The sequence below is a fragment of the Pagrus pagrus genome (genome assembly GCF_965226575.1).
Source record: "Pagrus pagrus genome assembly, chromosome: 24".
Taxonomy (NCBI): Eukaryota; Metazoa; Chordata; class Actinopteri; order Spariformes; family Sparidae; genus Pagrus; species Pagrus pagrus.
In genome coordinates, this window is record NC_140206.1 from 2,059,420 (window position 1) to 2,080,639 (window position 21,220).

The window sequence follows — 21,220 nt, forward strand, 5'->3', positions numbered from 1 at the left end:
AAGAAGAAGTCTTTGAAAACATGGCGGCTACGTTGATGGAGGATCCCCATGAACTCTGTAGTGAGCTGCTGAGATATGTTAGAGCCTGCAGAGTGTGTGGAAGCAGAACCCTCTGACCCAGAGCATGTAGCGTGTAGAGCAGAGGAGCTTATTGAAGTTGTTGAGTTATTTCTGCACTTTCCCACCAAGATATTGACCAACACACACAGGGACCAACACACACAGGGACCAACACACACAGGGACCAACACACACAGGACCAACACACACATGGACCAACACACACAGGGACCAACACACACATGGACCAACACACACATGGACCAACACACACAGGGACCAACACACACAGGACCAACACACACATGGACCAACACACACATGGACCAACACACACAGGGACCAACACACACAGGGACCAACACACACAGGACCAACACACACAGGACCAACACACACAGGGACCAACACACACAGGACCAACACACACAGGGACCAACACACACATGGACCAACACACACAGGACCAACACACACATGGACCAACACACACATGGACCAACACACACAGGGACCAACACACACAGGGACCAACACACACAGGACCAACACACACAGGACCAACACACACAGGGACCAACACACACAGGACCAACACACACAGGGACCAACACACACATGGACCAACACACACAGGGACCAACACACACATGGACCAACACACACAGGGACCAACACACACAGGACCAACCCACACAGGGACCAACACACACAGGGACCAACACACACAGGCCCAACACACACAGGACCAACACACACATGGACCAACACACACATGGACCAACACACACAGGCCCAACACACACAGGCCCAACACACACAGGCCCAATACACACAGGACCAACACACACATGGACCAACACACACATGGACCAACACACACAGGACCAACACACACAGGACCAACACACACAGGACCAACACACACAGGGACCAACACACACAGGACCAACACACACAGGGACCAACACACACAGGACCAACACACACAGGACCAATCCACACAGGGACCAACAAACACAGGGACCAACACACACAGGACCAACACACACAGGGACCAACACACACAGGACCAACACACACAGGACCAACACACACAGGACCAACACACACAGGACCAACACACACAGGGACCAACACACACAGGACCAACACACACATGGACCAACACACACATGGACCAACACACACAGGCCCAACACACACAGGCCCAACACACACAGGACCAACACACACAGGACCAACACACACAGGGACCAACACACACAGGACCAACACACACAGGGACCAACACACACAGGGACCAACACACACAGGACCAACACACACAGGACCAACACACACAGGGACCAACACACACAGGACCAACACACACAGGACCAACACACACAGGGACCAACACACACAGGACCAACACACACAGGACCAACACACACAGGACCAACACACACAGGGACCAGGGCGTTTGGCTTTGACGAGTGCAGTTCTGGACCATCAGGTTCTTGGTGGATCACCAGCTTGTCAAACTGCAGCGATGCTCGAGTGTCAAAGAGGACCATCAGGAGACGCATGAAACAAAGCGCTTTAAGGTTTTTACACTAAATTCATGTGTTTCCACTTGATGAGCTGCTCTCATCCACTCAGAAAGGGCGTTACGTTCAGTGTAACATTACTCCATGTTGATGTGTGTTGTTTGTGCACAAAGACTGACCTCTGTTCAGCTGTGAATGAGCAGTTGGACGTATTATATATATATATTATATATATAAGTGAAGTCCACAGAAGACATCCAAACAGCGGCTACAAGCTAATGCGTGCTGATCTGAATGCAGGAGGTGTGCATGTTCCCAGTGAGCATCATGATATGGGCATTATTTAAATGTATTTTAATGTATTTATTATTTAAATATGAACTATAAATTAGTGAGCCGAGCTAATGTTAAGATAATGTTCCTGTACGTTTCCATTTGCAAAGCATCAGTCATTTTATTTGCAGTTTACTTGAAGCCAGCAGCCGTGCATCAACATATCCGATCCTGAAGTTTGGTGAAGCAACTTGTTTATTCTCTTTCAGAAAGTGAAGTGAACTCTGGTTGTTGTTGAGGCTGTGCTGCTTCTGCAGTGTCGTAGTTTGACACACTTCACTATATTGTCTTTTATTATGACGCCACTCTTTCCTCACAATAAGTGACTCCGCAGGTATTTTTGTTCCAGTACTGGTCAAGTAGATTGAACAGGTGTTGGTGATGAAGTTGCCAGTGAGTGTTTGGTTGTTGATTTTATTTTCCTCCCCTCAGTCTCAAGACTGAAGAGTCTTTACGCAGAGTGGATGCAGAGGGAGTCTACATGAGACGTCTCAGGCTGCGTGTATTAAGGCGGCGGCAGTCTTCTGGTCCTGGCCCAAACTCTTTATGGCCTATAGATGGCAGCCATAAGCTCATCAGCTCAGTGATATTAGAAGATAAACAGAGATCTTTCTACAGATGTCATCAGAGTTGTTTTAGAATAAAGTTGTGCTTTGTTGTGTGTTCACCATCGCCTGACAGGTGGAGATGTGTTGTCCATGGTGGGATGGATGGACTCAGTCGTTTAGTGGTCTACCTGACTGTGGCTGCAATAATGGAGCTGGTCCGGTCTGACAGAGCTTCATCACTGCTGTCGAGCAGTATGGGCTGCCATCAAGGGTACGGTCTGATAAAGGGGGGAGAGTGCAGGTGTAGCAGAGGTACCGACAGGAAGTCACACATCACAGGCAGCAGCGTCCACAATCAGCCGTAAATAAATGTTTGGCAACTACGCTCACACAACAAACAGACCAGATGAATGTACTTCTTTAGCAGATGTCACACATAAATTAACACTGTGTCAATTTGGTCCTAAACACAGAATAGAGAGGATGTGGAGAGATGTTGATGAACATGCCCTGGACCTCTTCTATCAGATCTTCACTTCACTGTAAGATCAGGGAACACTGAATCCAGACAATGAAGTTCATCTTTTGGCACTGCACCAGATCTTCCTTCCACACATCCAGCAAAGCCTCGACTCTTTCAGAGATGCTTGGAGCGTTCATGGTCTCAGAACTGAAAGGAGTCAGTCAGCACAGCAGCTCTGGAGAAGATACAGAGAGCAAGGCCCTATGGAGGATCTACTGAGGTTAGAGAAAGATCAACTTTAACACTTTGTTAAACTGTCTGTTTCCCCAAAGGAATTATGGGAGAAAATAATGTGCTGCTTTAAATGAAGCTTCAAAGTCTCCTGAGCTTTCAAAGATCAACCTCTGAGCTGTAGTTTCTGTGGTGCACACGATGCATAACTGAACTATTTTACAAACTGAACAGGCAACATTAGTTTCTCATCGACTTGGTGACCAACAATACCAATCTTAAATACCTTGTGTGATGACATGTCAGACTGGTTTTAAGTAGAAGATTGATCATGCTCGTCATCCACTCAGGTTTATGAAGACTATGGGATGGACTGGAACGGACCTCACAGTCTTCATGGAGGCACTGTGTCAGTCCCCGAGGTTCAGCCGGCCCGTGAGCTCTCAGATGAAGAGTTTGCCATGTTGCCAGCTCCAGGAGTTTCTGTAACTGATGCACTTAGATTATATGTAGAGACTGTGCAGGTTTTATCAAGAGTCATAGCAGACTGATGTCCAACCCGTGCTTTTATTTAGCATCTTAGAACAAGCAAGCATAAACTGAAAAAGTTTGCTTTCCTTAAAAAAAGAAAAGAAAAGAAGCTGTTTTACTCTGAAGCTCTACAATGATCACTGTTATGATCTGGTAAATGGAGTTTCTGCACAGCTCAACTGCTTCCTGAACTTAAACACTCCTTTTCTTCCCGTCTCATTATCGGCCACAGGATGAAAAACATGAATGCTGTTCTGTTCACACTGAAAGCTGAAGATGCACAACTGTTTGGTTTCAGTCAATGGAAACACATGTTGAATAAAACAACTGTAAACTACTGCACAGTATGTTAAATGTGTTCAAAGACACTGGACTTGTGTCAGCTGACCTCACCTACTGAACAGTGCATTCAATGACATCTGTGTGAAAAACACTGAAACAAGTCCAGATCCAGTCTGTGCACTATTCATGGCAGAGACAAGTGCTTTCTGGAAGTCCATGTAGGTTTTGAAATGAGCCGGCAGCTTCAGTGTTTCAGAGCATGTGGAGGACGTAGGAAGGTTTCCACCAGACATCTCCACGTTCAGGTCAGGAGGAAGCCTCTCCCAGCCGACCCAGAGTGTCAGCAGCCGGGCCAGTGTACCTGATGAAGCTACAAGTCAGAACATGGATTCAAGACAACGTTTAGTTCAACTTCAGTCGATCATATCTGTCCATGAGACATCGAAGCATTTGTAAAGAGAGCAACACATGAGCCAAATAAGGTGTTTACACCTGTTTCAGTGAACGTCCTTAGAAAGCCAGCGATGCGGCACGTGGACTCTGTCAAAGTCTTCATCATCACTGTCCTCAACTGGCCATGTGATGTTTTCTAGGAGCATCTTAAAGACACATCAGTGTAATTATTGTGGTGAAGGAATATGCAGATCACATTGTTGGTAAATGGAAAAATAACCAGCTCAGTCATTGAAAATACATTAAAATTATTAAATAAAGTAACAAATATACTAAATGACTTACCTGGGCTGTGAACTGCATTTCAGTCATTTTGGGGAAAAGAAGTGGGACAACATGTGGCCTAGATGTCAGCAGGGGCCTCACCATCACGTCCTTCAGTCCCTTTCTCAACTGTTTAATTTGGAGCATGGTCCTCCCAATGACCCGAGAGACAGACCCGACACATATTACAGACCGAATCCTGTTCATAAAAGCACCATGAAGTGCTTTATAAAATTCAACCTCTAGTGCAGAATATATCAACCCTTAATAAGACATTTACACATTGTAGAATAATGTATGCTGCTGTTCAGACGTGTCTTTTCCTGGGACGTCCCTTCATTTGACAACACGTCACATTGTGCCTCGATTACAAGTTAAAGGAGAGCTAGTTGTCCTGTCTGCAGGCCCAGTCTGCCTGTGATTGAGAAGATGTGGTGCTTCATGCACACTTGTCATAACTGCTCTGCTTAAGACATAACTGATGGATGAACGGGGAAACTCCACTTTCTAAATGTCAGCAGCTGGAAGTTAACAGTGGTGAACTGTATCAGCTTTTTAAAGTATATTATCAAAAGGCACATTCACTAAAGCAGATGTGTTGTTGAGCTGCTCTCAGTGTACTGTAGTGGGATTTTCAGTAAAGATTACATTTTGTTTTTATAATAATTCTTCATGTGTCAACATTTGTGAAATTGGGGTTTTGTTAAATCTGCCGCTGTTCTATCAACACTTGCAGGAGTGAGAAATATTGTAGTACTTAAACTGTATATGCATTAAACGCTGGTTCTGAAGAACTTTAACACGACTATGGGCAAAGACTAAATATCATCTTTAATGTTCTCCATGTTTTCCATCTCTGTCAGTGTCGACATAACAAGCCAGAGTTCACAACATTTTCTATTGTTTCATCAGTTACAGCGATGAATCCTGTCACTTAACCAGCAGGAACTCCCTGCATGGAGCAGAAGTTTGTTATGTGGCCGTCTCCGATTAGTTTTGGTGACTGCCGGGAGATCCAGCTCCTGGTTGTCAGTCACTGCTGGTACTCCTGCACTCTCAGCTGATGTCCCAGGCCTCACTGTAACACCGTCACTAACTGGGCTGTCTCTATCATTTCCTCCACTTCGGCCTCCCTCTTGCTCTTTCTGATTCCTGCATGGGTGAAATGATGGTCGTACTCCTTTATTTGTGTGCACAACACTCTATTAGAGAGATTTCCCCAGAGAAACATGAATATGCTACCCTTGCATTTCTTTAGGAAGTTCACACCCATTGCAGCTCAATCTGTGCAGCTTAATCTCTGAGCAGGGAACTTCCTTCTGACAAGTGATGCAGGGGATGACTGGACCAGAGGCGTGAGGTGAGCAATCTAAGGGTCGATCAAGCTCAAGTGGATGTATGTAGATTGTAGCCTGTGCAATCATCGTCGATGGATCTTTCAAATAGGCGAGGGTGTATCCAGTGCTGGGACACGGAAGCAATGCAAGATTTCCACTGCGAGTAGATCCTACAATGGTTAGAAATTCAAAGCCTCCAAACACTACTATTCAAATGACACCTTTTTAAGTTGTCCTATTCCCTATAATACCCTGTCCCCCAACCGTTTTATCCACTTTATCTATTTTTCTAACCACATTGTATTTTCTTTGTATATATTTTTATTATGTGCTATTGTATTTCATATCTGTTCTTTGTTGTTTTCTGTTTCTTAAATGTAAGGTGACCTTGGGTGTTTGAAAGGCACCAACAAATAAAATGTATTATTATTATTATTATTATTATTATTATTATTATTATTACTTCCATCAGTTTATTTGTTATAACCACAGGATCGTTTTCATTCCCTGTAAAAAAAACAAGACATAACTCATACTGACTCACCTAAAACTCAGCATATAAGACTGATAACTATATCACTACTATCAACTATTCCTCAGCAGCTGAGGACGGACTGTGTTTGTTCTCACCTGCTGCTCTCAGTCCTTTAAAGGTAAGATATGATTTAACTTTACAATAACATTCAGCTAACGAGCTAACATTCTGACCAGAGTGAAGAAACAACAGTGTTGACGTCCTGTCAAAGACGTCTCTGTCTTCTAACAGCAGCCAGTTCACTACTGAGTCTAATAAGTCAACAAGATAAACTCACTAAATGTGAAGAAAGGAAATATTCTGACACCTATGTTCCCTGAACATGTATTTGACCTTACACTCTCATTAAACACACGTCATCAGATTTCACACATGATTCATGTTTAACAGTCATCTGACTTCCTGACTGTAACTTCCTGTTTAAAGTTTGGTTTCAGTTCCTCTCAGCGTTGTGGTGCAGACAGTTGTGTCCGTGTGAACCTCCAGCTGAAGGTAATGTAACACATTTAAAATGTTTGACTCGTTAATACAAGCTGTCGTTAGCTTAGCGACACTAGAAACAGCAACAAGCTGTCGTTAGCTTAGCGACACTAGAAACAGCAACAAGCTGTCGTTAGCTTAGCGACACTAGACACAGCAACAAGCTGTCGTTAGCTTAGCGACACTAGAAACTGCAACAAGCTGCCGCTCCATTGTTCATTTCTACAAACTCACAGCTGTGAGTTCAAACAGCCGCCATTACAAACATCATCCTCCATGTTGAGAGGAGAACGGTGCAGGAAGAGCAGAGGTGGAGTTAGTTGGTCGTCAGTAGTTGATGTGGAGACAGCAGGAAGCAGCATTCAGAGGACTGTGAGCAGATGAAAGCTTTTATTTTGTAATGAAAGAATGAAAATGTAAGTGTGTCACTAAATGAGCTGTCAGAGCTGTGAACACTCCTCCAACAGGAAGTGTCGCCTCTTTCTGTCACTGTCCACTGAAATGTGATCAATAATCAGATCAGACACATTTACTTTACATCAGTCTGTTCTACATTAGCTGACACGCTTTTATTTTGAAGGATTTGTTCCACAGGTGGAAAGTAACTAAGTACATTTACTCCAGTACTGTAGTTGAAGTACTTGAAGTATTTCTGCTCAATTGTACTTTTCCTGCGCTACATCTCAGAGGAGATATTCGACTTTTTACTCCATTTAGTTACTTTTGAGATGAAAAGTGAAACAAATGAAATGTGAGTGTTGAACATTAAAGGAGCCCAGAGTGAAGAAACACTTCAGCTGACTCCAGATCAGTGATAGATAGATAGATAGATAGATAGATAGATAGATAGATAACCTTATTTCCCTTCTGGGATTAATAAAGTTATCGTAGCAGCGGGTACATTCAAGTACAAATACAATCAAAATACAACAGCAAATATAGAAACAATAAAATGCTAAGTAGCTATAAAATAAAATCAGATACGAGGTACTAAATTAAAGTAGAAGACAAAGGATAAGTGGAACATAAGGTGTGAGGGGACAAGGTGCAGTATTTACAGTCATAATAATTTAAGATTATTTGTATTATAAAGTCTGATGGCAGCAGGTAGGAATGATTTCCTGTGCTGTTCGTTTAGGCAGCAGGTTGAATGAGTCTGTTGCTGAAGCTGCTCTGAAGCTTGTCCAGAGTTTTGTGGAGGAGGTGAGAGACATTGTCCATGATAGCCAGCAGTTTTGTCAGCATCCTGTCCTCCACCACCTCCTCCAGGGTGACGAGCTCAGAGCCAACAACAGACTCTGTCTTCTTTATGAGTTTGTTCAGTCTGTTGGCGTCCTTCACTTTGATGCCCGTACCCCAGGACACCACAGCGAAGAAGATGGTACTCACAACAACAGACTGATGGAACATCTGGAGCATCCGGTTGCAGACATTAAAGGACCTGAGCCTCCTCAGGAAGTAAAGCCGGCTCAGGCCCTTCTTGTAGACCCCTGTTTGTAGACCACTCCAGTTTATCGTCCAGCACCACACCCAGATATTTGTATCAGTCCACAATGTCAACATCTGTCCCACCGATGCAGACTGGAGAGGGCGGGGGCTTGTTCCTCCTGAAGTCCACCAACATCTCCTTTGTGTTCACCACGTTCAGCTGCAGGTGGTTCTCCCCACACCACTTAACAAAATTGTCGACTAACTCATCCTCCCTCCCGCCCTCTACACACCCCACAATGGCTGTGTCATCAGAATTTCTGCAGATGACACACCTCAGTGCGGTACTTAAAGTCTGCAGTGTAGCTGGTGAACAGTACTTTTCAAGTCCAGCCACATGTTCTCTATTGGACTGAGGTCTGGGCTTTGACTGGGCCGCTCCAGAACATTCACCTTGTTGTCTTTAAACCATTTCTGTGTAGCTTTCTCTGTTTGCTTCGGGTCATTGTCTTGCTGGAAAATAGATCTTCTCCCAAGTCAAAGTTCTCTTGCAGACTGAATCAGGTTGTCCTCCAGGATCAGGGTTAATCAGTTGAACCCTCCACCTTTACAAGCCTTTAGGACCTGCTGCTGAGAAGCATCAGTCAGCATCCTGTGACCGGACAGACGGATCAGGAGCTGCATTGTCCGGCTTAGCAGGATAGACTGACGATAGAGAAGCTGCAGGCTGGAACATGAACTAATGTTTACTGCTCAGTGTCACGGTGCTTTCTCCTCTTCTGGTGACCAGAAGGATCCTGATGAGATGAGAGGACGAAGCACAACCTGCCATCAAAGCTTTAAACAGTTACACCTGCATTCACACGAGGGGAAGACGTGTTGCATCATTTCTGGGGCCCAACGCAACCTAAATAGTCAGAATGCAGCGTCGTTGTAGGATCATTGAGGAAGATGTTTTTCAGTATTGGTTAACAACTAAGAACTTTTGTTTTATTCACTTTCAGTTGTGTTGATCTTAAAGTTGTGTTTTCATGTTTTCATCTTTCTTGTACAGTGTTTGGTGTCATGAGACGACAGCTTCATTTCAAGAAGTAACAGCTGGTGGAACAGAAGCTGATGGAACATGGGACAGATGTTCAGCCGTTCACATCTGGGGACAGAAGGACGTGTAAGCAGAGCACCACTTCAGAGTTACATTAAGTCCAGCCCACGGAGCAGCAGCAGGAGCTCTGATTGGCCAGACTCTACTGCTGTGTCGGCCAATCAGAACTCCTGTTGCTGCTCTGATACATTTCTTTTCCTTCAGGTTGATAATACTGCCTGACCTTATCAGTAAGCCACGATGACGTCAGAGGACCTTTTAAATACTCTAAAAGGTTTAAAAAAGGAGGAATTTGAGGAGTTCAAATGGCGTCTGAAGCAGCCTGGACTCCTGGACGGCTACAGATCCATCACAGTTGCCGACCTGGAGAATGCAACAAGATGGCAAACAGTGGACCTGATGGTGAACAACTATGAACTTCATGGAGCTGTGGAGGTGACCAAGCAGGTTTTACAGGAGATACCCAGGATTGACCTGCTGCAGAACCTGTCAGAAACCAGCTCAGGATCAGAAGGTCAGTCAGTTTTATATTTTTGTACTTTCAGAGAAAAGACAGCCGGTGGAAACTGGTGACACAATACTTGTGAAGGAGCAGAGTCTCAGTAGGGAAGCTCATTGAATTCACCAGAGAATAAAATTAACTTGTTTTTATGAGAAAAGGTTGAAGTTATCAATCATTGTTCTTCATTAAGAGGACAGAGACATGATGGAGCTCCCTGATTTATTCTCTTTATGTTACTCGTTGGTTGAAGACTCTTCTGTCACTGACTAATATGGATGGTTTTATAATTAGCGTGGTATTTTATGAATTCCTTAAATAACCAGTGAGATGTTGTGATGTTAATGTGTTTGTTCAGGAGCAGTTAAACCAGTATGAGATGCTTCATGGCACAAAATCAAGCAAGAATACATCACTGTGATCATCTAGAACATTAATAATTAGTGAACTTTAGGACTCCCAGCATGTGAGCTGGAGATGCTGTTTGACTGCAGTAACAACAGGACTGCTTTCTTGCAGGGACATCAGGAGTCTTTCCTTCTTTAAATATCTTACATTTTGTTTATTTAACATGACATGATGAAGATTTTTCAAACAAATCTTTGTTCAACAACCAAAGATATGTCCACCTTCAGTTGTTAGAAGGTCATCTCACAGTCTAGAGACAACATTATTAGATGATCATGTGTTTTCAGGCCAGATTCGCTCACAGCATGCAGGACAAATAGAAGAGACTCAAACTATGGCTGCAGATTGCTCGCTGGCTGTGAAGCTCTGCTCCTGGTGCAGCGCTCGCTGTCTGAACAGACCAAACATGGGAACTATATTAGATCATTAGCAGAGTGATGCTTACAAATTACTGACCGACTGTGAGGAGTATTTGTACGTCAGTAAACTGAACTCTATGTTAAAGTGCAGTAGATGTTTATGATTCGTCACATTTCAGTGATTTATCAATAGGACTTGAAATGTTTCTGTGCTACAGATGTGCTCACTTGTCTTTATAGTTGATCTCAGTCTTTATTATTTCATAGTTTGAATGATTTTATTCACAGACTTTTTTAACAACCACAGTCCAGAATAATTTGATCTAAACATGGAGATGAATCAGTGGAGGTCACACTGTAACTTATCAACTGTCCAAGAATAAACTATGTAACCTACAGTACGTAACACAGGCACGTTTAAAAAAACAAATATGAAGTTAAACTGAAACAATATCACACAATGTCTCCTTCTCTCTCAGTGTCAGTGGATGTGAAAGATGCTGGAGGAGCTTCAGAGAGCAGAGGAGCATCCTCCTCTCAGACTGAAGGTAAAGCTGCTGTTTTCTCTGGTTTGTATGGAAGCCCTGAAAGACCAAGTGTAGTTTGACTCAAGTATAACTGAGTGAAAGCAAAGATAGAAAAACTTCATCAACCAACTTCAGGATTTGATCTGTGACTATTCTTTCCAGGATTTTGAATAAAGTTAATCTTTGACATAACTGGTCTATAACTGTGTGAAAGGGCTGGTCAAGACTTTTCTTTAAAGGTGTCTGAACACTGGCCTTTTTCTGAATAGCTGGTTATTGAACCAGCACTGAGAGAGTAGTTAATAGTAGAGAACACAGTGGGACGAGAAACAGGATCGACGGATTTTATTAATTTTGTAGGATCTGTGTCACCGGACTAGAGGAGACAATCATATGAGCTACAGCAGAGGCTTCAAAGTGAGAGGTGGATCTTCTCAGGGAGGCTCTGAACAGTTGAGGAGAGGCTCAGTGAATGGAGGTGAAACATATGACAGTAGTTATTGTCTTAGTTATCAAAAGGACTTCACAAAGAATATGATAAATCTGTGTGATTTGGTTAAAGAGTCCAGAGTTACAGTCGTTTGGGGGAATCGGTTACTGTTTTCTCACTTTGCTGTCTATTTGGTGATGTTTGAATTCATGTCAGACAACATAAATAATAAAAGGACATTTTTGCTCAAATGTTGAATGTCTCTTGAATTGAATATCATGATGATGTCATAGACATCCAGGAATTAAGCCAAACTAAGCAGGTGTGTCCAGGCTTTGTGTGAGGGGAGGCCCACAGACTGAGACTGTAAAAACCTCTGACCTACAGTTATTTAAAGGATCTGCAGGCCGAACACATTCAGTCCAGTAAACTAGTGTCTCCTTTAAGTGAATGAACAAATAATGTAAGAAGAGTAAAGAAGTTCAGAATTCCAACACATCTCAACATCAACCCAACTCTTTGTTTACCCGCTCTGTGATCCCAAACATCAGAGTCAAGTTATAACAACTGATGACATCACAGATTCTGTACAGTTTAGCTGTGGATTAACCAAATTTACAAACTGAAAGTGGCCAAAAAAAATTATTTTGGGGTAGTAGAACCTGGATCCAGGTAGAGAGGGAGAGATTGTGGATGAGCAGCAGACTTGAAAAGGTGAGAAGCAGCAGTGCTGGAGTCAGGACAGGCATGATTAAAAGAAGACAGACAGCAAAGCTGACACTTTATTTATTCTGACATATCCAAAGGACACAGCTAGCTTACTGGTAGCGTGCAACTGCACTTCATGCATGTGTAGAATCAGAGGCAGCAGCCTTCTCTGCTGTCAGAAGTCTGTTCAGATAAAGTCAATATAAATACAAAACTGTCTCATCCTGACACACAAACTGCCACCCTGATGATCTTTGTTGTGTGTTTTATTCAGGAAGTCATTCTGGAGTTTGTCAGCGTAAACTCAAATCTAACCTTCAGAAGAAGTTCCAGTGTGTGTTTGAGGGGATCGCTAAAGCAGGAAACTCGACCCTTCTGAATCAGATCTACACAGAGCTCTACATCACAGAGGGAGGGACTGCAGAGGTCAATGATGAACATGAGGTCAGACAGATTGAAGCAGCATCCAGGAAACCAGACAGACCAGAAACAACAGTCAGACGAGAAGACGTCTTTAAAGCCTCACCTGGAAGAGATGAACCAATCAGAACAGTGATGACAAAGGGAGTGGCTGGCATCGGGAAAACAGTCTTAACACAGAAGGTCACTCTGGACTGGGCTGAAGACAAAGCCAACCAGGACATACAGTTCACATTTCCATTCACCTTCAGAGAGCTGAATGTGCTGAAAGAGAAAAAGTTCAGCTTGGTGGAGCTTGTTCATCACTTCTTCACTGAAACCAAAGAAATCTGCAGCTTTGAAGAGTTCCAGGTTGTGTTCATCTTTGACGGTCTGGATGAGTGTCGACTTCCTCTGGACTTCCACAAAACTGAGATCCTGACTGATGTTACAGAGTCCACCTCAGTGGATGTGCTGCTGACAAACCTCATCAGGGGGAAACTGCTTCCCTCTGCTCGCCTCTGGATAACCACACGACCTGCAGCAGCCAATCAGATCCCTCCTGACTGTGTTGACATGGTGACAGAGGTCAGAGGGTTCACTGACCCACAGAAGGAGGAGTACTTCAAGAAGAGATTCAGAGATGAGGAGCAGGCCAGCAGAATCATCTCCCACATCAAGACATCACGAAGCCTCCACATCATGTGCCACATCCCAGTCTTCTGCTGGATCACTGCTACAGTTCTGGAGAAAGTGTTGAACACCAGCGAGGGAGGAGAGCTGCCCAAGACCCTGACTCAGATGTACATCCACTTCCTGGTGGTTCAGGCCAAACTGAAGAACGTCAAGTATGATGGAGGAGCTGAGACGGATTCACACTGGACTCCAGAGAGCAGGGAGATGATCGAGTCTCTGGGAAAACTGGCTTTTGATCAGCTGCAGAGCGGCAACCTGATCTTCTATGAATCAGACCTGACAGAGTGTGGCATCGATATCACAGCAGCTTCAAAGTACTCAGGAGTGTTCACACAGATCTTTAGAGAGGAGAGTGGACTGTACCAGGACAAGGTGTTCTGCTTTGTCCATCTGAGTGTTCAGGAGTTTCTGGCTGCTCTTCATGTCCATCTGACATTCATCAACTCTGGAGTCAATCTGCTGGCAAAAGAAGAGCAATCAGCATCCTGGTTGTCTAAAGTGGTCAGAGGCAAATCAACACCTTTCTATCAGAGTGCTGTGAAGAAGGCCTTACAGAGTCCAAATGGACACCTGGACTTGTTCCTCCGCTTCCTCCTGGGTCTTTCATTGCAGACCAATCAGAATCTCCTCCGAGGTCTGCAGACACAGACAGGAAGTATCTCACAGACCAATCAGAAAACAGTCCAGTACATGAAGAAGAAGATCAGTGAGAATCTGTCTCCAGAGAGAAGCATCAATCTGTTCCACTGTCTGAATGAACTGAACGATCGGTCTCTAGTGGAGGAGATCCAACAGTCCCTGACATCAGGAAGTCTCTCCACAGATAAACTGTCTCCTGCTCAGTGGTCAGCTCTGGTCTTCATCTTACTGTCATCAGAAAAAGATCTGGACGTGTTTGACCTGAAGAAATACTCTGCTTCAGAGGAGGCTCTTCTGAGGCTGCTGCCAGTGGTCAAAGCCTCCAACAAAGCTCTGTAAGTGTGGAGAAGTTTCTTCAGAATGCAGTAAATGTGCTGTTATTGACCCAAATAGAAATAATTTTCTTGTTCTGCTCATTATTCTTTATCCAGACTGAGTGGCTGTAACCTCTCAGAGAGAAGCTGTGAAGCTCTGTCCTCAGTTCTCAGCTCCCAGTCCTCTAGTCTGAGAGAGCTGGACCTGAGTAACAACAACCTGCAGGATTCAGGAGTGAAGCAGCTGTCTGTTGGACTGGAGAGTCCACACTGTGTCCTTGAAACTCTCAGGTCAGGATTCATTATTTTATTTCATTATTTCATGTAACCTTAACAGGTCTTGATCATACTCAGCCAGACAGGGTCCGCTATATATATATGGAAGAGGAAAAGAGGAAAAGTCAGAGGATCACCCAAAGAATTACATTTCATCCGAAGGGGATCATGAATGCATTTTATATAAAATGTGGGTCTGTCAGTCTATTCTGCACTTTGGTCCCAATTTACTAATCTCAACAGCCATTGGATGGATTGTCATGAGGTTTGGTTCAGACATTCATGCTCCCCTCAGGATGAACTGTAATTACTTTGGTGATCCTCCATCATCAGGTCATCATTTTAATCTGTACAATATGTTGGTTCATGACCAAATATTTGCAAAGCTAATGGCATTTCCATCAGCTTCAGTTATACTCTGTGTTCAGTGCTAATTAGTAAATTAGTGAAAACTAAGATGATGAATATAATAAACGTTAAACCCTTAAACACAGATGTGCACTGAATCATCAGGACCCTCAGCTGATCTGTGATGTGTGTTGTTTTGTGTGTCTGCAGGCTGTCAGGCTGTCTGATCACAGAGGAAGGCTGTACTTCTCTGGCCTCAGCTCTGGACTCCAACCCCTCCCATCTGAGAGAGCTGGACCTGAGCTACAATCATCCAGGAGACTCAGGAGTGAAGCTGCTGTCTGCTCGACTGGAGGATCCAGGCTGGAGACTGGACACTCTCAGGTATGAAGAGTCCTGCTGCAGCCACAGACAGTCAGTGTGAGACTCTGTATCTCCACTGTAGATGGTTCAGTGTCGGGAGGTCTGCTTCGTTCACTCCACCTCCAGTTGTTCAGTTCAGTTCAGGAGAAAAGGCAGCATGGCACGAAGCCAAGAGTTACAAGTGAAGAGAGGAAGATGAGAAGAAGAGATGAAGATCAGCGACCAGGAGAGTCTTGGCACAAACACTAAAGTTACACCTCTTTTTTCAGACTAGTTTAGTGCCTGTTCAAAATGTGCCTGTTTGATTTGTTGGCCTCTGGTTTTGCTGCTTGATGAACCGTCATCCAAACTACTTCACACTCCACACTGATTGCAGAGGGTTATCAAAACATGAACACTAAAACTAATTTCCACCACGTCACTGCTGTGTTATGATATTAATAATAACAATAGACCCTCTGTGTCAGATGTCTGGTCAGAAAATACTGAACCTCAAATTCAAAAGATTTCTGTGACACATAAATGAACTTAATCACTGAATGTCATAGAAACTCTTTCCCTGAACTGGAGAATCAGTGTTTCTGCCAAAGTGCTTGACTTTGAACTTAAAATGGTTCTGACATGGATCTTTATCAACACTGGAGTAACTGCATCCTAGATCATCACTGACAGTGTATCTGTGCCTCAGTGTGAAGCGATTTACAGACTGTAGCAACTGTCTGTGGCGTCAGTTTAAAGTGAACAGAAGATATAAAACAGTCCAATAACAACGTTAGATGACACGAGGTGGAACATTCCCGTCACATCACCATAACAGCAGCAGTGCATAGATGAATTTAAGATGGGTCAGTGTTGCCGTCTTGGCTCCTGTCATGAGGAAACTGCTGCTCCAGCTGAGTTTGGGCTGTTTTGGGTAGTTCTCATTATAACAGCCTGCAGGGGCAGGAAAGCTTCGGTGTTTTGCACCGTCAGCAAAATCAAATGACAAAAGAAAAGAAAACATTCAGTGATCAATCATCTGCTCCATTGATTAACATGATATGTGACCTGTGCAGAGCTGCAGCTCTCTACAGTAGCTGGTGGACCTCTGGTTTAATGCTGTTGTAATGTACTTCAGCCCGGCTCGTAGCTGCTGACTCAGCTTCACTTTCAGCTGTTCTGGAGTCGTGTTCAGGTTCTGCTGGTGGAAATCCAGTGTTTCCTGATTTAGCTGCTTCAAAATAAAAGCTTTCAAATAACTAACGGGGGGTGGGGGGGACAAATAAAAAACAAAGATCTGAAAAAGAACATGATGGATCACCATGCTTCTACAGTTTGATCCTTTTTTAATGTCAGTGTGACGGTCCTTGTCCTGTCGTTTTTATGTATTCAGTCCATTTCTCCCACTTCCGGCAGCATTGATCCTCTTGAGTCCTTATTTTATAAGTCAGTTGTTCCATAATATGTATTTCGTCCATAACTTCCATCCAGTCTTCCTGTGACGGGGTCTGTCTTGTACCATTTTCTTGTAATTGCCTTTTTACAGGCTACTCACATAATTTTCAATATGTATCTATCATCTTTCAACACAACGTTTCCCGTAATGACGCCAAGATATAATAATGTACAAGACTTGGATGCACCATAACCCAAAACTCTGCCCATAACTAAATGAACATCTTCCCAGAATTTTGCGATCTTAGGCCAGAACACATGTGAATGGTTCACATTTACATCTCCACAGCTTCTCCAACACGGCTGATTTTTCTAAATTCTTCCATTTGGCTACATAATCTTTGTCACACCAACAGATTACATGTCTAACTTGTGCAGCATGAAAATATCCCTGAAGGTTTGGCAGTGCCAAACCCCCCTTATCCTTTCCAATCTGTAATGTTTCAGATTGATTCTCGGTCTGTGACCATTCCATATAAACCTGGAAATGGTTTTGTCCCACAGTCTGAATTGTTTTTCGGGTATCTCAATGGGTAGTGACTGAAACAGGTAAAGAAGTCGGGGTAGAACGCTCATTTTTATGGTCTCTATTCGTGAACCGATGTCTGATGGAAGGATAGCCCACCTGTCCAAGTTGCTCTTAATTTCCTTCTCCAGTTTGACGTAATTAGCTTCATATAAATCATCAGTGTTTTGTGTTAAAGTGACCCCAAGATATTTCATTGTTGTTGCTCTCCAGTTCAGATTATGTTTTTGTTGTATGATTTTGGATGGGGAGTAGTTGAATGTTAGGATCTGTGTTTTGGTCAATTTAAGCTTGTATCCAGAACAAAAGCCAAACATCTCTGGTTGGTTGATTAGTATGGGGATGCATGTGTCTGGGTCCTCTAAAAAACAGACCACATCATCAGCAAAAAGTCCAATGGTGTGTTCCTCTCCCCCGACCTCTACTCCTTTAAGATCTCAGGGGCTCTATGAAGACTGCTAACAAGGTTGGAGAGAGACAGCAGCCCTGTCTAGTAGATGGTCCTGAAGCTGTGCTCTCAGTCAGACTGCCGTTTATTCTTATCCTTGCGGTCGGGTTTTGGTAAAGTGTTTTAATACGTCTGACAGCTTTGTCATTAAGTCCGAGTTTTTCAAGTACCTGATATAGAAAAGTCCAACTTACGCTATCAAAAGCCTTTTCTGCATCGAGGCTTATTAAGGCTGCACAGTTCTTCTTTTTTAGAATATGGTTAATAACATGTAGAGTTCTCCTCATGTTGTCTTGGGCTTGTTGTCCCTTAATAAAGCAGCAGAAACACAGCGAGAACAAAAAGCAGACTGTGCAGGTGAGATTCAGAAAAGCCCGGGAAGCTTCAAACAGGAATCTGACCTCAAAAGTTCTGACGTCCAAATCCAAAAGTCCTGTAATATACAAACATGAGCACGAGCTGACATTGGATCAGACAGCAAGCGTAAGGTCGCCCACAGGAAACAGCAGCAACATCCAATAACATAAAGATGAAGTCATGAATCCAAAAAGAGGTTTGTGTGTGTCCTCACATGTTGTCGTCCTCTTTCACACACACCAACATCCTGTGGCTCTCAGTGTGTGAGGAGAGTGGCAGAGGTGAAGAGGTTCAGGAGAACAGGGAGAAGCAGGCCTGATGGACATATTGTGTTTCTGTGTATGAGTCATGTCATGTCCATGTCTGCATGCTGAAAGAGGATGTGCTGCTCTGACCCCCCTCCTCCTTTCAGGGTGGAGCCTGCTGGAGTCCGATGGTTGACACCAGGTCTGAGGAAGTGTGAGTGTGTTTTTACTTTGATTCAGCTTCACACTGTGACATCACTCAGTCACATCTGTGATGTCATCACCACACTGATGATACATTAATAACTGCAGCTGTGTTGTGTCTTTTTCTCTCCATCAGATTCCTGTGAGCTCACAGTCGACACAAACACAGTCAGCAGAAGCATCAAACTGTCTGACAACAACAGGAAGATGACACATGTGGAGGAGGATCAGTCATATCCTGATCATCCAGAGAGGTTTGCGTGGTCTCAGCTGCTGTGTAGAACTGGTCTGACTGGTCGCTGTTACTGGGAGGTCGAGTGGAGAGGAGATGTTTTTATATCAGTGAGTTACAGAAGAATCAGAAGGAGAGGAGACTATAAAGACTGTTTGTTTGGACGGAATGATCAGTCCTGGAGTCTGAGGTGCTCTGATGGTCGTTACTCTGTCTGGCACAATAACAGAGACACAAACATCTTCTCCTCCTCCTCCTCTGGTAGAGTAGCAGTGTATGTGGACTGTCCTGCTGGCACTCTGTCCTTCTACAGAGTCTCCTCTGACTCACTGATCCACCTCCACACCTTCAGCACCACATTCACTGAACCTCTTTATCCTGGATTTGGGCTCGACAGGTTCTGGTCCAGTCCTGGTTCCTCCTCAGTGTGTCTGTGTGGTGTTTAGTCTGCAGAGTCTCCTCCTGTCACAGAAACATTGTCAGTGCTGAACAGTTGAGTCTGTACAGGATCACAGTCACATCAATCTTTCAGCTTCTTGTAATAAATTCATCAGTGAACTTTGTACAAAATGATTCAAACTGATTGTAAAGATTGATGGTTTCCTCGTCATCAATTATTCTGTTCTGCACATTAAAACTGAGACATCACTTCACTTTGTTCTGCACTTGTTGTATTTGACAGTCGTCAGCATGAAGCTGGTGACTCACAGAAGGACTTTAACAGGCAGCCGCTGTAAAGACTTTAAAACAGGCGTAACGTGCGTCTCCTTCTGGTCTGAGTCAGCAGTCGTGCAGCAGGATGTTGAATTAGCTGCTTTCATCATGTTTCTGTGAGTGTCACGTGTTAGCTAGCTACAGACTGCAGCTAATGTTAGCTAGCTACACACTGAATGTTGGCTAGCTACACACTGTAAGCTAGGTGTAGAGCAGAGACACTGTTAGCTAGGTGTAGAGTGGCAACATTGTTAGCTAGGTGTAGAGCAGAGGCACTGTTAGCTAGGTGTAGAGCAGAGGCACTGTTTGCTAGGTGAAGCGCAGAGGCACTGTTAGCTAGGTGAAGAGTGGCAACATTGTTAGCTAGGTGTGGAGTAGAGAAACTGTTAGCTAGGTGTAGAGCAGAGGCACTGTTAGCTAGGTGTAGAGTGGCAACATTGTTAGCTAGGTGTGGAGTAGAGAAACTCTTAGCTAGGTGTAGTGCAGAGGCACTGTTAGCTAGGTGTGGAGTAGAGAAACTGTTAGCTAGGTGTAGCGCAGAGGCACTGTTAGCTAGGTGTGGAGTAGAGAAACTGTTAGCTAGGTGTAGCGCAGAGGCACTGTTAGCTAGGTGTAGAGCAGAGGCACTGTTAGCTAGGTGTAGAGCAGAGGCACTGTTTGCTAGGTGTAGAGCAGAGGCACTGTTAGCTAGGTGAAGAGTGGCAACATTGTTAGCTAGGTGTGGAGTAGAGAAACTGTTAGCTAGGTGTAGCGCAGAGGCACTGTTGGCTAGGTGTAGAGTAGAGAAACTGTTAGCTAGGTGTAGTGCAGAGGCACTGTTAGCTAGGTGTGGAGTAGAGAAACTGTTAGCTAGGTGTAGCGCAGAGGCACTGTTAGCTAGGTGTAGAGTGGCAACATTGTTAGCTAGGTGTGGAGTAGAGAAACTGTTAGCTAGGTGTAGAATGGCAACATTGTTAGCTAGGTGTGGAGTAGAGAAACTGTTAGCTAGGTGTAGCGCAGAGGCACTGTTAGCTAGGTGTGGAGTAGAGAAACTGTTAGCTAGGTGTAGCGCAGAGGCACTGTTAGCTAGGTGTAGAGTGGCAACATTGTTAGCTAGGTGTGGAGTAGAGAAACTGTTAGCTAGGTGTAGAATGGCAACATTGTTAGCTAGGTGTGGAGTAGAGAAACTGTTAGCTAGGTGTAGCGCAGAGGCACTGTTAGCTAGGTGTGGAGTAGAGAAACTGTTAGCTAGGTGTAGCGCAGAGGCACTGTTAGCTAGGTGTAGAGTGGCAACATTGTTAGCTAGGTGTAGAGTAGAGAAACTGTTAGCTAGGTGTAGAGCAGAGGCACTGTTAGCTAGGTGTAGAGTGGCAACATTGTTAGCTAGGTGTGGAGTAGAGAAACGGTTAGCTAGGTGTAGAGCAGAGGCACTGTTAGCTAGGTGTAGAGTGGCAACATTGTTAGCTAGGTGTAGAGCAGAGGCACTGTTAGCTAGGTGGAGAGTGGCAACATTGTTAGCTAGGTGTAGAGTAGAGA

General features: G+C 44.1%; 2 protein-coding genes and 1 long non-coding RNA gene across 3 annotated transcripts in view; all 3 read left to right on the top strand.

Annotated features, from left to right (window-relative positions):
- The window catches only part of LOC311253452 (uncharacterized protein), a 298,131-nt gene that overhangs the window by 95,789 nt on the left and 181,122 nt on the right, over positions 1-21,220 (top strand). The window lies entirely within an intron of this gene.
- Positions 6,944-9,996, top strand: LOC311253494. Its single transcript, XR_014621683.1, has 3 exons — positions 6,944-7,061; positions 9,532-9,645; positions 9,784-9,996. It is a non-coding gene; the product is annotated as an uncharacterized lncRNA (long non-coding RNA).
- Positions 10,000-19,554, top strand: LOC311252933 (NLR family CARD domain-containing protein 3-like; the record flags this gene model as incomplete). The annotated part of the gene is made up of 7 exons (XM_084346597.1): positions 10,000-10,093; positions 11,325-11,393; positions 12,785-14,579; positions 14,676-14,849; positions 15,393-15,566; positions 18,723-18,769; positions 18,896-19,554. Coding segments are annotated over 7 exons (2,895 nt in total), but the record flags the coding sequence as incomplete, so codon positions are not given.